Below are 18,030 nucleotides of genomic sequence, written 5' to 3' on the forward strand. Positions count from 1 at the left end.
GAGCTTAGACGAGTTGATGTGTACCTGTCGATGTTGTTAGCATTTAGCCTCTCCGCCTCTCCTCTGTGGGGTCAAACGGGGGATGAAGTTAGAAGCGACCAAGCTCTTCCACGTTTTCCCCATTACGTGAGTAGTTACACGATCCAAGTAACTACTCACAAAATGAAACGTGGATTTTCAAAGCGGATGAAAAGAGATAGTATGTTGTAAGGTTGTAATAATACCTTAGAAGCACTTCGACATCCGTGCAGAGAGTTCTGTAGGATTGAAGATATTACTACGTGGACGTCGAAGGTGTTATTACGCCTTACAATATAGTACCCCTTTTTACTCACTTAGAAAATATACATCATTAATGTTTTGTAACTATACTTGGATCGTGTAACTACTCACGTAACCGTATTTAAATAGGAAAAACATGGAAGAGCTTGGTCGCTTCTAATTTCAACACGTTTGGCTCCATAGGGATATGCTGGAAGAGGCTAAATGCTAACAACATCCTTGGTCTTTTTGTGTGACTTAAGGCACGCGTAAAGGCCAGACAGGTGCGCATCAACTCATCTAATCTCAGGTAAGAACATATCTCAGGGAAGACGGTGGCCTGTTCCTTTAAAATCAGAGATTAGGATTATCGCATAATATTTATGAAACTGTCGGCTGTGTAGTTTAAATCTGTACAAACATGAAACTGTGCTGAAATGCATGTGTTCTCGTTATGCTTTAGCAGTTTAATAGGGCCGTCCCAGACTAAAGAAATCCATAGACAACTAAAACTATGCGCCGAGCAGCGATGAGCCGACTTAGAGGGGCGTGGCATGGCACTGACAAACATCATTTTGCGCTCATAAAGCACACACTCATGGTGGCTCATGTTTTAACAACGATTAATACATGGGAGTGCGAGTAAACAGTGTATTAATGTGTGAATAGACCAGGGGTGCCCAAACCTTTTGTCTCCGAGGGCCAAAATAAAAAAGTGCCTGAGTCGCGGGCCAAACACGGCGATGTCAAGCACGAAAAGCACATGACTGCAAATTATAAAGTTACTTTATTTTATTTACTTTTTATTTTTTCGATAGCCTACATTTGCATTTGTTTCTATATATGCAAATAACATGCTATATTAAAACAAATGGCAACTATGGCAAAAGCCTAATTTTAGTAAAACAAAATCAACTATTGCAGCAATAAAGTGCAAAATGTAAAAAAAAAAACCTGTATCTACATCACCTACAGTGACTTTACCTCATTCGATTATTTTGAAAGTGTCAGTTCAGCATCAATTCTTTTATAAGTCACTTTTTAACAAATACTGTTGCTGACGTCAACAACCTTTGCAATAAAAGTTGGAAAACTGTGAAAGTTGATGCTACAACGCTCTGCAATTGATAAACACTAAGACACCACAACAGTGTTTCCTTAACTTTGCGAAAGGAGTGAAACAGCGCCCCCAATTTGAGGCTGGTGGTCAAAAAGTGTACTGCATCCATATTTACCATTGAGAATGAATGGAAGAGAGTTAGTATTAACCACAGCGCAAAAGTAGGTCATTCTCTGACGGGCCAACAGAATTGTGTCGGCGGGCCAAATTTGGCCCGCGGGCCCCACTCTGGGCACCCCTGGAATAGACAGATTCAACTCAGAATTCACTTACTCCTGCATTTGCTGCTGTACATGTACTGTCCTCTCCAGATAATCCAAATAAGCTATAGAAATACACCGTCCAAGTGCTTCTTGAGCTCTGTACGGTGTAGCTAAGAGAGTTAAGCAAAGGTCCTCGTCTTAATTAAACCGGAAAAGGCCCGGATGAACACAGCGGGTCCATGTGCTGCTACATTTCCGGTTTTAATCTTCCACTTGTCTTTCTTTCACTTGACCAGGGGTTCCTAAACTTTTTGGATCCATGTGCCCCCTGACGTTTAGGGTGTACGGTCGTGTCCCCCCTACTTCGACGCCATTGAAATGTGAAAATAGCGCACGTAATGAAATATCCATCATGGAACATGGAACTCAAGCACGTTTTGAGGTCCTGGTTTAAGTTCCTGAAGACGCGTTTTGCGCGTGTGCCGCAGCGAATCAACGTGTAAAACAAATGAATGTGACAGAAACAAAGCCACAGGTGGAGCACTGCTGTTCCTGTTAAAGGTGCTGCTGTTGCATTTGAATTAGAAGAACCTCCGCCTGTAGAAGTGCGTTTCTCCTGTAAAGGTTTTAACAAGTTCTTCTATCAGATTAAAATATCTTTTCACTCCAAAGTTTCAACGCTTACCCCTGAGGGCAGGTGCACCACAGTTTGGGACAGTGGACATGCCTGTCAGACTGGTGTACAGACATCTCATTGTATGTGCATGTTTTTTGCTGATTAAACAGGTCTATAGAAGTGGAGCTTACAGAAGGCGACAGATTTAACCTCACCACGACGTGGGGCTGCAGAGCTGCTGCTTATGCACAGCAGAGTGTTCCTCCATACTCTCTCCTCCATGTTTTATTCAACAAAAGCATTTCAGAGGAAAAACTCCACTGTCACTCCACTGTCTGTAAAACTCGCATGCATCTGTTTCCATAATGAAATAGTAGCCCCATAGAGCTGGTGTTACGGAGGGTAAACTGAGACCATCATTGGTGCAAAGTGTGTGCATTTAGTCGACCGATAAGACTAAGACCACACTGACTAATTACTGAACCAAATGACTAAGAGGGGCAGCCCTTTCTCTCTTCTGTTCAAGCTTCTGGAGTGTTAAAATGTGAACTGTGAAAGTAAGAATTATTTTTTAGAACATTTGTAAATCACAAATTGAAATTGCGATACTTGTCGGAAAAATGGCACATAGGTTTGTTAAAGGATCTGTATCCTGCTATTTTAGCCATTCCAAAGTTAAGTATAGGCATTTATATTGTACCTCGACCACTATGGAGCACTCATTTTTGTGAGAAATATAAGTGTTTTCTGGAGGTATTTTTCGAACCCGGAAGACACAACGCTTCGATTCAGTTAACTCCGCCCCCTCTCTCCGCACATACAACTTTACCGTAATATAAATAAACAGCAATAAGTGAAGTTACTTCACGATGCAGTTATAAGGAGTTGACATCTGCAACACAGCTTCATAAATGGCTAACACACATGCTAATATGCTAACACACAAGCTAACCCGCGTTTGGATTGACTCACCGCTCTGGTCCATCGCTGTTTACATTATGGGACTCGCGTTGGTTATAAAAGTTAATCCACTTTGGTTCTGGCGAAGGTTCACCAAACATCCATCAGAGACAGTCACAGAAAAACAATATTTTTGCTGATAGTCGCTGAATCCCGGAGAAAAAAAACAGCTAGACGAGTGGCCTCTCCTTGAAAAAGGTTTAATAAACTCCCGTCCTCGTAGCCAAACGCGCTTCTTTTTCTCTGTGACATTATCGTTAGGTAAGAATAAAGAACAGGTGTGTCCAGAATAGGTTACAACGAGCTCCATCTTCAGCTGCAGCGCAAACATGACTGATCTGTTCAGACACTCAGGGGTGTTTGTTTTGGCCACAGCTGACCTGGAAGCACCTCGGGCACATCCTTTTTTTTATTTTTATTATTATTTTTTTTTTTCTCTTTGTTTCTCTCTTACGACAGAAATAATGAAAAAGCTATTTTACAAATTAAAATCAGGCTGTAAAACATGACATTACAGACGTCGAGCACTTCCGTTCCGCTGTTACGACACAACTGAACACTCAGTCGTTCACCAGGAGAGGGCGGAGCAGCTGCTCAGAGAGCAGGATTCAGGAGGATTACTGAGAGCTGCGTGAATGAAACCACAAACCACTCTGGGGGTGTTTTTGATAAGGAAATAGCATCACAACATGGCTAAAAGCTCTAAGAAGTCGATTTTGCAGGATATAGGACCTTTAACAGTGACAGTGACAAAGTTATGCCTTTGTGTTTGACATCTTTACAGACTAAAACATTGTTATACTTAGAATGATCTTTAAGCAGAGGTACTGAAATAGGAAATACCGGCAAAACTGCAGCAAAATATCGATTATACTGTGATAGAAACATTGACCTTGACTCTATTCTCTGAATAGTGACTGTGTGCATGAATGAGCTCTGTCTACTGTGCAACACAATACAGATACTAAGTCCTCTTTTGGTCATGTCATTTACAACAGGTTAATAATAATAATGTGCTTTACCAAGTTTCTCAAAGCGCTACACAGTCATCATTATTCATTCACTCCATACTAGGTGGTGGTAAGCCTCAGTTGTAGCCACAGCTGCCTTGGCCCCTCTGACCACCACCAACCAGTCACTCACTACAGTCACACAGGCTTCCTGGTGTTTCCCAAACGGTCTCCCATCCAAGTACCAGCCAGACCCCTCCCTGTTTATGTGACGGCTCGGGCAGAGCAAAGGTCTTTTGGTTATGTCCATTTGCAGCCACTTCAAAATCAAACTATTACAGTGGGAAGAAAATCCACAACTATGTGAACCCTTTGCAATGTCTTACATTTCTGCCTAAATTAGTCATAAAATGTGGTCTGCTCTTTATTAAAATCACACAAATGAGTAAACAGTGTCTGCTTGAACTAATACCACCCAAACCATTACATGCTGTCATTTATTATTGGCCATAACATGTGAATATTCACAGAAGAAATTCCAAAGGGTTCACATACTTTTCCCACCATATAGGTCAAATCAATTTGTTTTCACTCACTCTATCAGAAGTATTACAATGGAGACGGTACAATAGTGCATGTTACAATAACTATAGGTGAGACAGAATCGTCATGTGCCACGTGCTTCAGTCCATGGGCAAACACATTTTGACAAAAAAAACCTTGATATTTGTAGTATAATATAAAATAATGTGTCAAAAAATACCTGGGATGTTATAAAATGTAGTTATACGAACCACCAATAGAGAGCGCTCCAGCCGCAGTGCAAAGGGGAGCGGTTCAAAGAGACAGTTTAAACACTGACAGAAAATAGATTTTTCTTGATTTCATTTAAAATGAGCTAAATCCATTTTTTTTTAATGGATTTTTTTCTTTTTTCTCAGAATGAAACTGGAATGACAAATTTGGACCAATTTGCCAATGCTAAGCTAATGCTAACTCACACAGAGGCACATGCTGTTCACAATGAATGAATAAAATCATTAGCATCATTATCAACCTGGACGTGGGCGGACGGTGCACTCAAATCCCACGCCAGGTCAGGAGGTGCTGCACATTTATACACTCATTTGAACATGAAATGCATTGTCACATGAATGTAATACTCATTGGTGCTTTTAATGTAAAACTGGGCTTTTATTCATGGCCATACTTTGCTTCAGTAAGGCAAACTTCACCGACAGAAACAACTGCAGTGGACTGGGTCTCACCTGGGTCTGAGCAAGGCCCTGCTCCATGTGTGCGTGTCTCTCCTTCCGCAAAGCAAGTCCGGACGGGTTGGTTAGATTTTGGTCAGCTGGCAGCACTGCGCACACCTGTTCCCTCCCAGAGGAAAGCTCCGCTCAGGCTGAGAGATGCTTCGCCCCCCCCCCCGGCTCAGATCTAGGTCCAGACTCTGGCCTGACTGCAGGGTTTTATCCATGCTTTTTTTCCCCCCATGTTTCAAGCATTTTTCTAAAGGCTATGGTCAAATTTTACTAGCTTTATATTTGCAGAATTATCAAATATGTCTGTTTTTATTCAGCAAATGTAATCTTGAAAGGTTAAAGGGATATTTCAGGATTTTTGACATAGGGCCTCATTTCCTAGTTATCCAGAGTGTTGCCGATTTCTGTAGATATTTTTTTAAGAGGTTCACGGCGCTAGGCTTGTGCAAGGCTAGTGCATTTCTATGGTATCAGCTAGCCTGCATTAAAAACAGTCTGACCACAGAGCACCTGAGGCAAATCACTTATAACACCAGACTAACCATATAAATGTCTGTGCCCATAGAATAATTTTTGGAATATAACTGACCTTGCATCACATGAATGATCGCATTTTGAGGGACTATTTTCTAGCAAATCACTCACTGGTGTTATAAGTGATTTGCCTCAGGTGCTCTGTGGAGCGGGTCAGACTGTTTTTAATGCAGGCTAGCTGATACCATAGAAATGCGCTAGCCTTGCACTAGCCTAGCGCCACGTAACTCTCCAAACAGAAGAACTGCATAAATTACAAAAAAAATATCTCCAGAAATCAGCAACACACTGGATAACTAGGAAATGAGGCCCTATGTCAAAAATCCTGAAATATCCCTTTAATATGTGCACATGTAGGTCTGTTTAAGATTCTATAATTTCCCTAATGTACAATAAATAACTTATTTGTTAAAAGCTTGAATTCATTTCCTGGTCAGAGAAAGGTTCTTTTTGTCGGGTGATACCTGAGCGGTAAGCACAGGTTCATAAATGCCACGTGCCCTCCAGCGTATAATCAAAGTACATCCAATATACATCCAACATACACCACTCTGTGCACAATGCTGAGAAATGAGGGCCAGTGAAGCTACCTTTCTTGTAGATAGTATTCATTCACTCCATGCTTGGTGGGGGTAAACCATGGGCTTAAAGCACTCTCTGTTCCTTTGAATCCATTCAGCAGTGTTGGAGAAGCCCTTGGAGAAGAAGGCGGGACGGAACTTCGCCCCTCCCGGCAGCAGGATGCTGGTGTACTTCATAGACGACCTGAACATGCCTGAGGTGGACACGTATGGAACTGTGCAGCCTCACACTCTGCTCCGCCAGCACCTGGACTACAGCCACTGGTAAACCAAACAATCTGAAATGTCTTCAAACTGCGGGGAGTTTTTGGTTTTTACTTGAAGACTGTAAAAAGAGACTGTAAAAAATGTGACTGCCTTGAACTAGGAAAAGCCCTGCTTGTTCCAATTATTTTAGGGCTTGTCCAAACCATAGACTGTAGAAAAAATGGACGTCTTATTCTCACTCCTCCCCGTTTACCATAATGACCACGGCCGTGGGGGAATTGATGGCGGATTTACAGGCTCCCCCTCCCCAGCTCTGACGAAGCATGTTCCTAAAAAGGGCATACGGGCGGGATTTTCACCGTAGACTCCGCCCTTGCGTGACGTGTAGCTCGCGCTGCTCCAATGCTAACAGTCCGACCCTCATTAAGTACGAGATTTCAAAAATTCATCTTACGTAAAAACCAGCCTGGTTTCATATATTGTGATTAACCCAGCGTTATCTCAGGAGGAATATCTAGCCTAGTCTAGTGTTGAAACAATTGAAACCAGGCTTTAAAGTAGTTTTTAACGTGTCTAAAGTCCAATGCTTTTCAATGGGGGCCTAGCGGCGATATGGAGGTACTACAGCAACGGCGGAGCAATGGCGGCCCCCACGTTTGTGGTCAAAAAGCAGGGCAGCCAGCGGCCATTGGTCCAAACATACCAAAATTCAGCATAATGCATTCAACATGAAATCATTTTGTCCTAAAGCGCTGTCCGTATAAGAGTTTTGTCTGAGGGATGGGATACTCAGTTTGATGCTATAGTGGAAAAATTCCTTACAGCTTAAAACGCTGCCACGCTGCGATGTCATCTCAGATCAAGCATCTCTCTTAAATTGGCCGCTGTAGTTGCTGAAACCACTGCTCTCTCTTAATGACGGACCATTGAGAAGCATTAGCGCATGCACTACGAGTAAAAAGCGCTTCTGAGGTGATAGCATACCTACAGCTGATAAAAAAGTCCCATCATTCACATAAATACCGGCCTTTAGTATTCTCTCTCTACAACTTTCACGAGTGTCAGGAGTCAGAAGTGTGGCGCCTGATTTCTCTTAAAAGGGTTTTGTAGCCCGTCTGCGCTCCGCAGTGAAGCCATTCTGAACACGGTTCCAGAGCGTCAGACACACGCTGACCGGCTTAGACACGCTCGGCCCATTATAGATATGTCCGCCGTGAGCAGCAGGTATGAAATGGAGAGGCAGTTTCAGAGTCAGCTCAGGCACCCGGATCACGTAGAGGAGGGGGAGCTTTTTCATCGTTTGCCTTTGGGCACTGCCACACGGCTTTTCTGTGTTATATAATGGAAATTACTGGACTGAGTATCTTATTTGTTTCTTGGTGTTTTCGTGTGTGTGTGTGTGTGTGTGTGTGTGTGTGTGTGTGTGTGTGTGTGCAGGTATGATCGGAGTAAGCTGGTGTTGAAGGAGATCCACAACGTGCAGTATGTGTCCTGCATGAACCCCACGGCCGGCAGCTTCACCATCAACCCTCGACTCCAGGTATTCATGACAAACGATGGCTGTTGCCATAGCAATTTACAGTTTACAGTAACCATTTACCATTGACATAGTGATGATGAAGCAGGACATAGATAATATTACAGTATGAGCTCTTTTACACTCTGATTATGTTGTGTATGTGGAAGAGCTTGGTCACTTTTAACTTCACTCCGTTTGGAGCCATAGGAATATACTGGGAGAGGCCTTATGTTTACAAATCATTTACAAATCAAGCCTGTGCGTGAAGTCTCCCCTGTTCTCTGGTCACTTTTTTTTTTTAAATTGTTCTCATTGAATATGAGGACATTTTTTGTGAACTGCATTAATAAAGCAGTGTGTTACAACTGGTCATAACAAAGGATGGGAGACGAAGACCGGGTAAAAAGTGCGCAAAAGGAAAATGTACAATTAATATAAATGAAACATGAGTGAACAAAGTGTGGTTAACACAAGGGGTGAGTTAACTAGAATGTGCGAGATGAGTGATGGAGAAGCGGCCAGCTGCGGGTGAGATCAGTGCCCGATGGAAGCTTTAAGTAATAGGAGCATGATAGCGTCTCACCAGCCTTTTACGGGGCCCGCCCAAAGTGCCACCAGTTTGCACCTGGGCACAAAGGCAGAGGGAGGAGCAACTGTAAGCACAGCCAGGCCCCCCTAAAACGCCAGTGGTCATACTCATGCCAGTGGTCATGAGTATGAATACTGTGTCATTCAATCACTGTGGCCGGACTGCGGGGCCCCTCAAGCGCTGGCACTGGTTACATTCTAGCCATTATTTTCCATTGATAGCATGAAGTCGTCCAGAAAGAGTCCAAAAAATCATTAAACTGTTGGCAGAACCAAACAGAAAGCAGGGTGTGCAGAGGGGGCCACTCCCACCAGGCTTTTATCAGGAAGCATCATAGAGTGAGAAATGAACCAAAGCTTCATTCAATATAAAATGCACTTCATTTTTGAAGTTATAAATACACAGCAGACCTTTCCTTTGAAGACATCACTAATTGTGAATATAAGTCAGATCTCTGAGCTGGTCATGCTGAACACCACATGGGGATGATGGTGATAATGGCCTGTATTGAGCATGTGTTGGTGGTTGTTACAGACGTGTGGATGGAGATGGAATCGTATCGTATGGGTGGTTTTAGCACTTGTATCATAAATGGACCAGTGTTTTACTCTCAGTGGGATAAATAAAAGTGTTTGGTGTCCTGTGTGGAGGAGGTAAATGCTGAATGAAAGTGCCTGAGGCTTCAGCACAATGTTCAAGGGCGACGAGGAGGAAGAGGAGAGGCTGTGGGTCATCAGCGACAGTGTGTGGCCCGGCTCAAGGACACGAGAAACTGAATCTTGATTTGAAAGTGTCATTTCAATCTCAATACTTCAACGGAATCAGAACAGGATTATTTCTGTTTGTTTGATTGCTACTTTTTGGACGACATATCCATCAAATCAAATAGATCAGATGTATTGATTTTTCTCTCCTTACTATATAATGATTAGCTGAACAGTGGTGTTGTAATCACATGCCGTTAATTGGATTGGGGCTGAAGGAAACAAACCACCAGCTTTGGCTCCTGACAGCTCGCCTTTAGGGCCGCGACACACACTCATTTGTGTCCTGAGCAGAGCTGTGAAATATCAATTAGATGTCCTTCAGTCTAACCTTCTGCATGCTGACAAGATGAAGGGGATTGTTCGTCCAGGAATTCTCTGTAGTGGTTGAGTTGGTTGCGTTGAAAACGTGTCGCTTCTATCTTTGCCATTGTGGAGGGGTCACAACGGCCATGGTGTGGGACATGAGGTGCAGGGGGTCCTGAATTCCTGGCCTTTAGGTGAAAAGTTGGTTCTTAAGGCGAGGATGATGCTATAATCCAACTATGGTCATTTCCTTTCTGAGAGCCACCGGTATGAACAGGAGAAAGGTTCTCACTCATGAGCACATGTTAAAAACTTCAGGGCCGCTTTTCTCCAAATGAGGGTTTTGCTCTTTAGTCGCTCCTACAGACTCGTTCATATCTAATTCCTAGCCTCATTTATTGAGACTTGAACACAAAATATATTACAGATATTTTCCCTTGTCAATAGTTTATTCAAAAGCTAAACATTATCCATCTTATCCATTAGTAGGCTGTGTTTTGTTGAATGTCTGGTTTTATGGGGTAGACGTATCATTAGCATGTTTGTAGCATGTTTGTAGATATAGCCTATAACTCTTCTGCTCCAAATGTGGCACAACCATAGGCTGTAAAAAATAATAGACGACTCCTCCTCACTCCTCCCCGTTTGCCATGATAACCACGTTCATGGGGGAAATCATGGCGGATTTACAGACTCCTCCTCCCCAGCTCTGACGGAGCATGTTCCTAAAAAGGGCAAGAGAGCAGGATGTTCACTGTCCCTCCCGGGGCCTGGAGTTCGGTCATAGCCGCGCCCGTGCCATTAGCTCTAATCGATCAAAGTCAGGCCCTCATTAATTATGCAAGAGTTCAAACATGTTCCCTACGAAAACCAGCCTGGTCCCTTTGATTGTGCCTAACCCAGAACTATCACAGGAGGAATATCTAGATGTAGAAAGTTACAAAAAATGAGGCACCAGGCTTTAAAGTTGTTTTTAACATGTCTAAAGTGCAATGGTTTCTAATGGGAGACGAGCGGCTTTATGGACATACTACAGCAGTAGCGGACCAATGGCGGCCCCTAGTGTCACGGTCCTGAAGCTGAGCAGCCAGCGGCCATTGGGACAACAGCAGTGGCCTGACAGCACATGTGAGGAAAATAATGCAGCAGCAAGAAGAAAGGAGGAGCTAAATTAAGGCCACAACTTCTCACTGAGGCTGCTCCACTAAAGCTCCAAGTCCATAGAGACAAATTAATCATACGATTAATTAAAATTGATACGTGTTAACGCGTTAATAACACACTGTTTTGGACAGCACAAATTATTGTACAATATTATTTTTCTAGAAAAACATAAAAAGGAAACAAATACATTTTCTTCTCCTATTTATGTCAATAATCTACAACAGAAGTTTCAAATTGATATCACTAAATGTCATTGTTTTCCCTATTCCTTAAACTTTACACCCTAGTCGACTCCACCGTGTCACACTGACAATGGAGACATTTGCATTCTCTGCTTTCTCATCTGTTTGTTTTTGTCTAAAGATTATTTACATGTTATTAGAAAAATCTTAAAATCCCTAACTTGTTGTTTGCTTTGACAAATGCTCCACACTGGAAATGAATGTGTTGCCTAAGGCTGCTAATCCTGAGAGATGTTCTGTAATATACAATCTGTATTCATACTTTTGTATCATATTAAGATTATGCTTCTAACATTATGTTTCCAAACTCATCTTAAAATGCAAAACCAAACTCAGATCCTATTGGATGTTGCTGTTGGGATACGATCAGTGGATTAGCTCTCATTCTAGCAAACAGGTCACATTGTTCTTGACCCACAGGAATTTAAAAGTGTTTCATTAAAAAGCAGAACAAAAAGGTTGATTTGCCGTTTAAATAGGAGTTCTGAATAGAATAATTGAACATTAATTTTGCAAAGTGAAATGTGTGAAGTTGTGCGTAAAAGGCTCTTGTGAAATTCCGAACCATCTGCTTTAAAGTTTGCAAAGTGAGGAGAGATGGAGGGAAGTTTGGAAGTTCAAGCAAGATCCTCCCCCTCCGTCCTTATTGGACCTGACAGGCATGGTTCATAGGAAAAGCTTATCTCATTGGTCAACACGGGAGGATACTTGACTTAGTATATATATATATATATATACTATGTGCGTGTGTGTGTGTGTGTGTGTGTTATAGGGCCGGGAATCAATAAAAAAAAATAGCTAATTCATCAGTTATGACATGCCTAAAGTCGCATGACTATAATTTACTTTGGCAATGAAAAAGGCAAAAATATCTCTCTGAAGCTCAATCCTCCGTCTACGAGTCTACGAGTCTACGAGTCTACGAGTCTACGAGTCTACGTGTCTACGGGACTACGAGTCTTCCCTTGCAGTGCTGATCCTCACTGAGGGTCACCAGTTCCATCACACAAAGCTGGACACTTGAGCTCAAAAGTGAGAACAACATACGAAGCCTACAGGTGCTTTATATTAAACAAAAACATTACATCCAATTAGACTGTAGAAAGCATCAATATGTTCTATTAAGAATAGAAAATATCATTAGCATAAAAATAATTCACATTTTGCACTAATGATTGATCTACTGTAACTTCAAGCTCTTTTAACATTATGTGGTCACATAGCTCTGCATTTGGTGGTAACAGGTCTCTATGGCAACGCTGAGGGGAGGGGCTCACTCGCTCTGTTTGGTCCATGTGAAAGACACAAATAAACAGCGCGATCATTTTCCCGGCCCTAATATTTATATTATTACTTAGGGGGGACAGTTTTTTCTAGAGTTCATCGCTCATTAACAGGAAATCCCCGTGTGACAGATAACCCCATTCTCCCCTACTTTGCATCAAAATGCAAGACCAGATGAACGATTTTGCACATTCTATAAAATTTAAACTTCCAGACAGTCACTTTAATGAAATAGTCGGCTATTGAATGTTTATACCTCCGAGAAAAACGTATAACCTGGAGTGTCCACAGTGTGGCTTTAAACTATATAGAGACAAAAGGATGATAAGGAGGACCATTGCCACACCAGGCAATAATTCAAAACAAATAATTCTATCTTTTGAATGGCCGCTCTATAACCTAAGAATGATCATCTCAGTCTTGTGTTTCTAAGATGACTATTTGTGCTTGTGTGGATCAGTAAAGTCTGTCTTCTCCCTCCAGCGGCACTTCTCCGTGTTCGCCCTGTCCTTCCCCGGAGCCGAGGCCTTGAGCTCCATCTACACGTCCATCCTGTCCCAGCACCTGAGGGGGGAAGGTTTCAGCAGCGTCCTGGCCAAGAGCTGTCCCACTGTGGTGCAGTTAGCCCTGGAGCTCCACCACCGGGTCTCCTCGACCTTCCTCCCCACCGCACTCAAGTTTCACTACATCTTCAACCTGCGGGACCTGTCCAACATCTTCCAGGTGCCACTGCTGAGTTTCCTTCTGTATTTCCTTTGTCCTAGCCTGGCCTGAGCCATCTGTAAACTCCGCTCACTTATCATTTCCCCGGGGGGTTGGAGGTGACGTGAAGCATTTGCGCCGCATTTGCTGGTTGTAGTTTGGCAATGGCGCCGGACACAAAAGTAATGGAAGCTCTTCAATCTGTCCTGGAATCTGTCCCAAATATCGAGAAATTTAAATTGAAGCCTTGGAATGTGCAAGGAAGGCTCCTAAGAGCTATGATAGAGTTATAATAGAGTTATGATAGAGTCATGATAGAGTTATGATAGAGCTGTGATAGAGTTATGATAGAGCTATGATAGAGTTATGATAGAGTTATGATAGAGTTGTGATAGAGTTATGATAGAGCTATGATAGAGCTATGATAGAGTTATGATAGAGCTATGATAGAGTTATGATAGAGTTATGATAGAGTTATGATAGAGTTATGATAGAGCTATGATAGAGCTATGATAGAGTTATGATAGAGTTATGATAGAGCTATGATAGAGTTATGATAGAGCTATGATAGAGCTATGATAGAGTTATGATAGAGTTATGATAGAGCTATGATAGAGTTATGATAGAGCTATGATAGAGCTATGATAGAGTTATGATAGAGTTATGATAGAGCTATGATAGAGTTATGATAGAGTTATGATAGAGCTATGATAGAGTTATGATAGAGTTATGATAGAGCTATGATAGAGTTATGATAGAGATATGATAGAGCTATGATAGAGCTATGATAGAGCTATGATAGAGTTATGATAGAGTTATGATAGAGTTATGATAGAGTTGTGATAGAGTTATGATAGAGTTATGATAGAGTTATGATAGAGCTATGATAGAGTTATGATAGAGCTATGATAGAGCTATGATAGAGTTATGATAGAGTTATGATAGAGTTATGATAGAGCTATAATAGTTATGATAGAGTTATGATAGAGCTATGATAGAGTTATGATAGAGTTGTGATAGAGTTATGATAGAGTTATGATAGAGCTATGATAGAGTTATGATAGAGCTATGATAGAGTTATGATAGAGTTATGATAGAGTTATGATAGAGTTATGATAGAGTTATGATAGAGCTATGATAGAGTTATGATAGAGTTATGATAGAGTTATGATAGAGTTATGATAGAGCTATGATAGAGTTATGATAGAGTTATGATAGAGTTGTGATAGAGTTATGATAGAGCTATGATAGAGCTATGATAGAGCTATGATAGAGCTATGATAGAGTTATGATAGAGTTATGATAGAGTTATGATAGAGTTATGATAGAGTTATGATAGAGCTATGATAGAGTTATGATAGAGTTATGATAGAGTTTTGATAGAGCTATGATAGAGTTATGATAGAGTTATGATAGAGTTATGATAGAGTTATGATAGAGCTATGATAGAGTTATGATAGAGTTATGATAGAGCTATGATAGAGTTATGATAGAGTTATGATAGAGTTATGATAGAGCTGTGTTAGAGTTATGATAGAGTTATGATAGAGCTATGATAGAGTTATGATAGAGTTATGATAGAGCTATGATAGAGCTATGATAGAGCTATGATAGAGCTATGATAGAGCTATGATAGAGTTATGATAGAGTTATGATAGAGTTATGATAGAGTTGTGATAGAGTTATGATAGAGCTATGATAGAGCTATGATAGAGTTATGATAGAGCTATGATAGAGTTATGATAGAGTTATGATAGAGTTATGATAGAGCTATGATAGAGTTATGATAGAGTTATGATAGAGTTATGATAGAGCTATGATAGAGTTATGATAGAGTTATGATAGAGCTATGATAGAGTTATGATAGAGTTATGATAGAGCTATGATAGAGCTATGATAGAGCTATGATAGAGTTATGATAGAGTTATGATAGAGCTATAATAGTTATGATAGAGTTATGATAGAGCTATGATAGAGTTATGATAGAGTTGTGATAGAGTTATGATAGAGTTATGATAGAGTTATGATAGAGCTATGATAGAGTTATGATAGAGCTATGATAGAGTTATGATAGAGTTATGATAGAGTTATGATAGAGTTATGATAGAGTTATGATAGAGTTATGATAGAGCTATGATAGAGTTATGATAGAGTTATGATAGAGCTATGATAGAGCTATGATAGAGCTATGATAGAGCTATGATAGAGCTATGATAGAGCTATGATAGAGTTATGATAGAGTTATGATAGAGTTATGATAGAGTTATGATAGAGTTATGATAGAGCTATGATAGAGTTATGATAGAGTTATGATAGAGTTTTGATAGAGCTATGATAGAGTTATGATAGAGTTATGATAGAGTTATGATAGAGTTATGATAGAGTTATGATAGAGCTATGATAGAGTTATGATAGAGTTATGATAGAGCTATGATAGAGCTATGATAGAGTTATGATAGAGTTATGATAGAGTTATGATAGAGCTATGATAGAGCTATGATAGAGCTATGATAGAGTTATGATAGAGTTATGATAGAGTTATGATAGAGCTATGATAGAGTTATGATAGAGTTATGATAGAGCTATGATAGAGTTATGATAGAGTTATGATAGAGTTATGATAGAGTTATGATAGAGCTATGATAGAGCTATGATAGAGTTATGATAGAGTTATGATAGAGCTATGATAGAGTTATGATAGAGTTATGATAGAGCTATGATAGAGTTATGATAGAGCTATGATAGAGTTATGATAGAGTTATGATAGAGTTATGATAGAGTTATGATAGAGCTATGGTAGAGCTATGATAGAGCTATGATAGAGCTATGATAGAGTTATGATAGAGTTATGATAGTTATGATAGAGCTATGATAGAGTTATGATAGAGTTATGACAGAGTTATGATAGAGCTATGATAGAGTTATGATAGAGCTATGATAGAGTTATGATAGAGTTATGATAGAGTTATGATAGAGTTATGATAGAGCTATGATAGAGCTATGATAGAGCTATGATAGAGCTATGATAGAGTTATGATAGAGTTATGATAGTTATGATAGAGCTATGATAGAGTTATGATAGAGTTATGACAGAGTTATGATAGAGCTATGATAGAGCTATGATAGAGTTGTGATAGAGTTATGATAGAGTTATGATAGAGCTATAATAGTTATGATAGAGCTATGATAGAGTTATGATAGAGTTATGACAGAGTTATGATAGAGCTATGATAGAGTTATGATAGAGCTATGATAGAGTTATGATAGAGTTATGATAGAGTTATGATAGAGCTATGATAGAGTTATGATAGAGCTATGATAGAGTTATGATAGAGTTATGATAGAGCTATGATAGAGTTATGCTAGAGTTATGATAGAGTTATGATAGAGCTATGATAGAGTAGAACATATTCTATATTTACCGATGTAGTTGTGGAAGTAATTGAAGAATATATGAGGTGTTTGGAAGTCCAAACTTTTGGTTTTGTTTGTGGCTAATGCAGGGAATTGTTGCGATGGAGCGAGTAATTAGCAGGATTTGAATTGAGCCAGAGCTTTCTTTTGACCTGATAAGTTCTCTGTAATTATAATCCATGAGAGCAGGTGAATATTTATGCTGTGGGAGTTTCATAAAAGCACAGTGACCTCGGGTTAAGCCACAGTGATAAAGCCCAGCTCCATGTTTCTGTGGAAGTGTCTCTGGCTCGGCTGCCCATGTGGAAAAACCAGGCTACTGTCACTAATTTCTCATCTAAATGATTATTGATTTAAGAGCGGCTCTGAATGGGTGTAACAGAAAATAGGCTGGATTTGCGCTTCCATGGCTGTGATGATTTCATGTATTTAAATGAACAGAGGAGTTGTCAGGGGAGAGGCTGGCGGCCATATTTCTGTCAGAATCCTCCACGGCTCCGCTCCGCGGCGGAGGGCAGCCTCTCTCATTTAACAATCTCTTGTATAATTAATACTTTGAGCTACTCGCTGCAGAACTTCATTTTTATCTTTTCTATCCAGGAGTTTATGAGACAGCTTCAAGCTCCTATAGACAGTAGCTCTGCTCTGTACAGTGGGACTGCACCACAACTACACATGTATACCCAGCATTAAACATACACACTTTAATAGCATAGTATTTAAAGAGAAAAGCGTATAATCCTCCAGCCATTACCTGGACTAATATTCTCATTTTGTCCACAAATGTCTCTGTGTGTGTTATATTTAGAGGTTTTGCAGAGTTTGTGTTCTGCAGACAGTTATCCGTTGTGATCTCCGGCTTTTTCGATGCCATCCAATGATGTGACAACGGTTGTTTGTCAGAGACAGACTTGATAAGTTTCAGGCACAGCAGCTGCAGCCGCAGAGCAGCAGAAACAGCGGCGATGCAGAGATTGGAAAGTCACCAAAGTTACTTTTCTGCAGCAGTCTGCTACTTTTTGGGAGACTTCGCAAAGATATGTTTGTTCCACACATACAAATGTGTTTTATCAGTGTTCAGTGATGTTTTTACCCCTGGGGAGAATTCATTCTTACAAACAACAGCTTTAGGAGGAAAGTTATTACTGCACTTCTTTTGAACAGACTTTAATTCCCAGTAGAATGAGGTGGGGTCAGAGCATGATGTGAATGAAGCTCAGTATGGACAGCTGGATATAACCATGAGGGAATACTAGGCATCTGCAAAGAAGTATGCATATGAAAAGTGCAGATACAGAAATGATAGAGGATGTTGTTAGACCTAGAAATGATAGAAGAAAAAAAAAGTT

At 40.5% G+C, this 18,030-nt stretch overlaps 1 protein-coding gene across 1 annotated transcript in view; it reads left to right on the top strand.

Moving 5' to 3' along the window:
* dnah9 (dynein, axonemal, heavy chain 9) overlaps nt 1–18,030 on the top strand; it is a gene marked incomplete at its 3' end in the record, with an annotated part of 755,285 nt that overhangs the window by 471,709 nt on the left and 265,546 nt on the right. Inside the window, exons 45-47 of the mRNA XM_079578063.1 lie at nt 6,589–6,754; nt 8,135–8,237; nt 13,049–13,288. Of these exons, the coding sequence (XP_079434189.1) occupies nt 6,589–6,754; nt 8,135–8,237; nt 13,049–13,288 (509 nt within the window). The remainder of the gene's footprint in view (nt 1–6,588; nt 6,755–8,134; nt 8,238–13,048; nt 13,289–18,030) is intronic.

This window comes from Gobius niger (genome assembly GCF_951799975.1).
Source record: "Gobius niger genome assembly, chromosome: 19".
Classification (NCBI taxonomy): domain Eukaryota; kingdom Metazoa; phylum Chordata; class Actinopteri; order Gobiiformes; family Gobiidae; genus Gobius; species Gobius niger.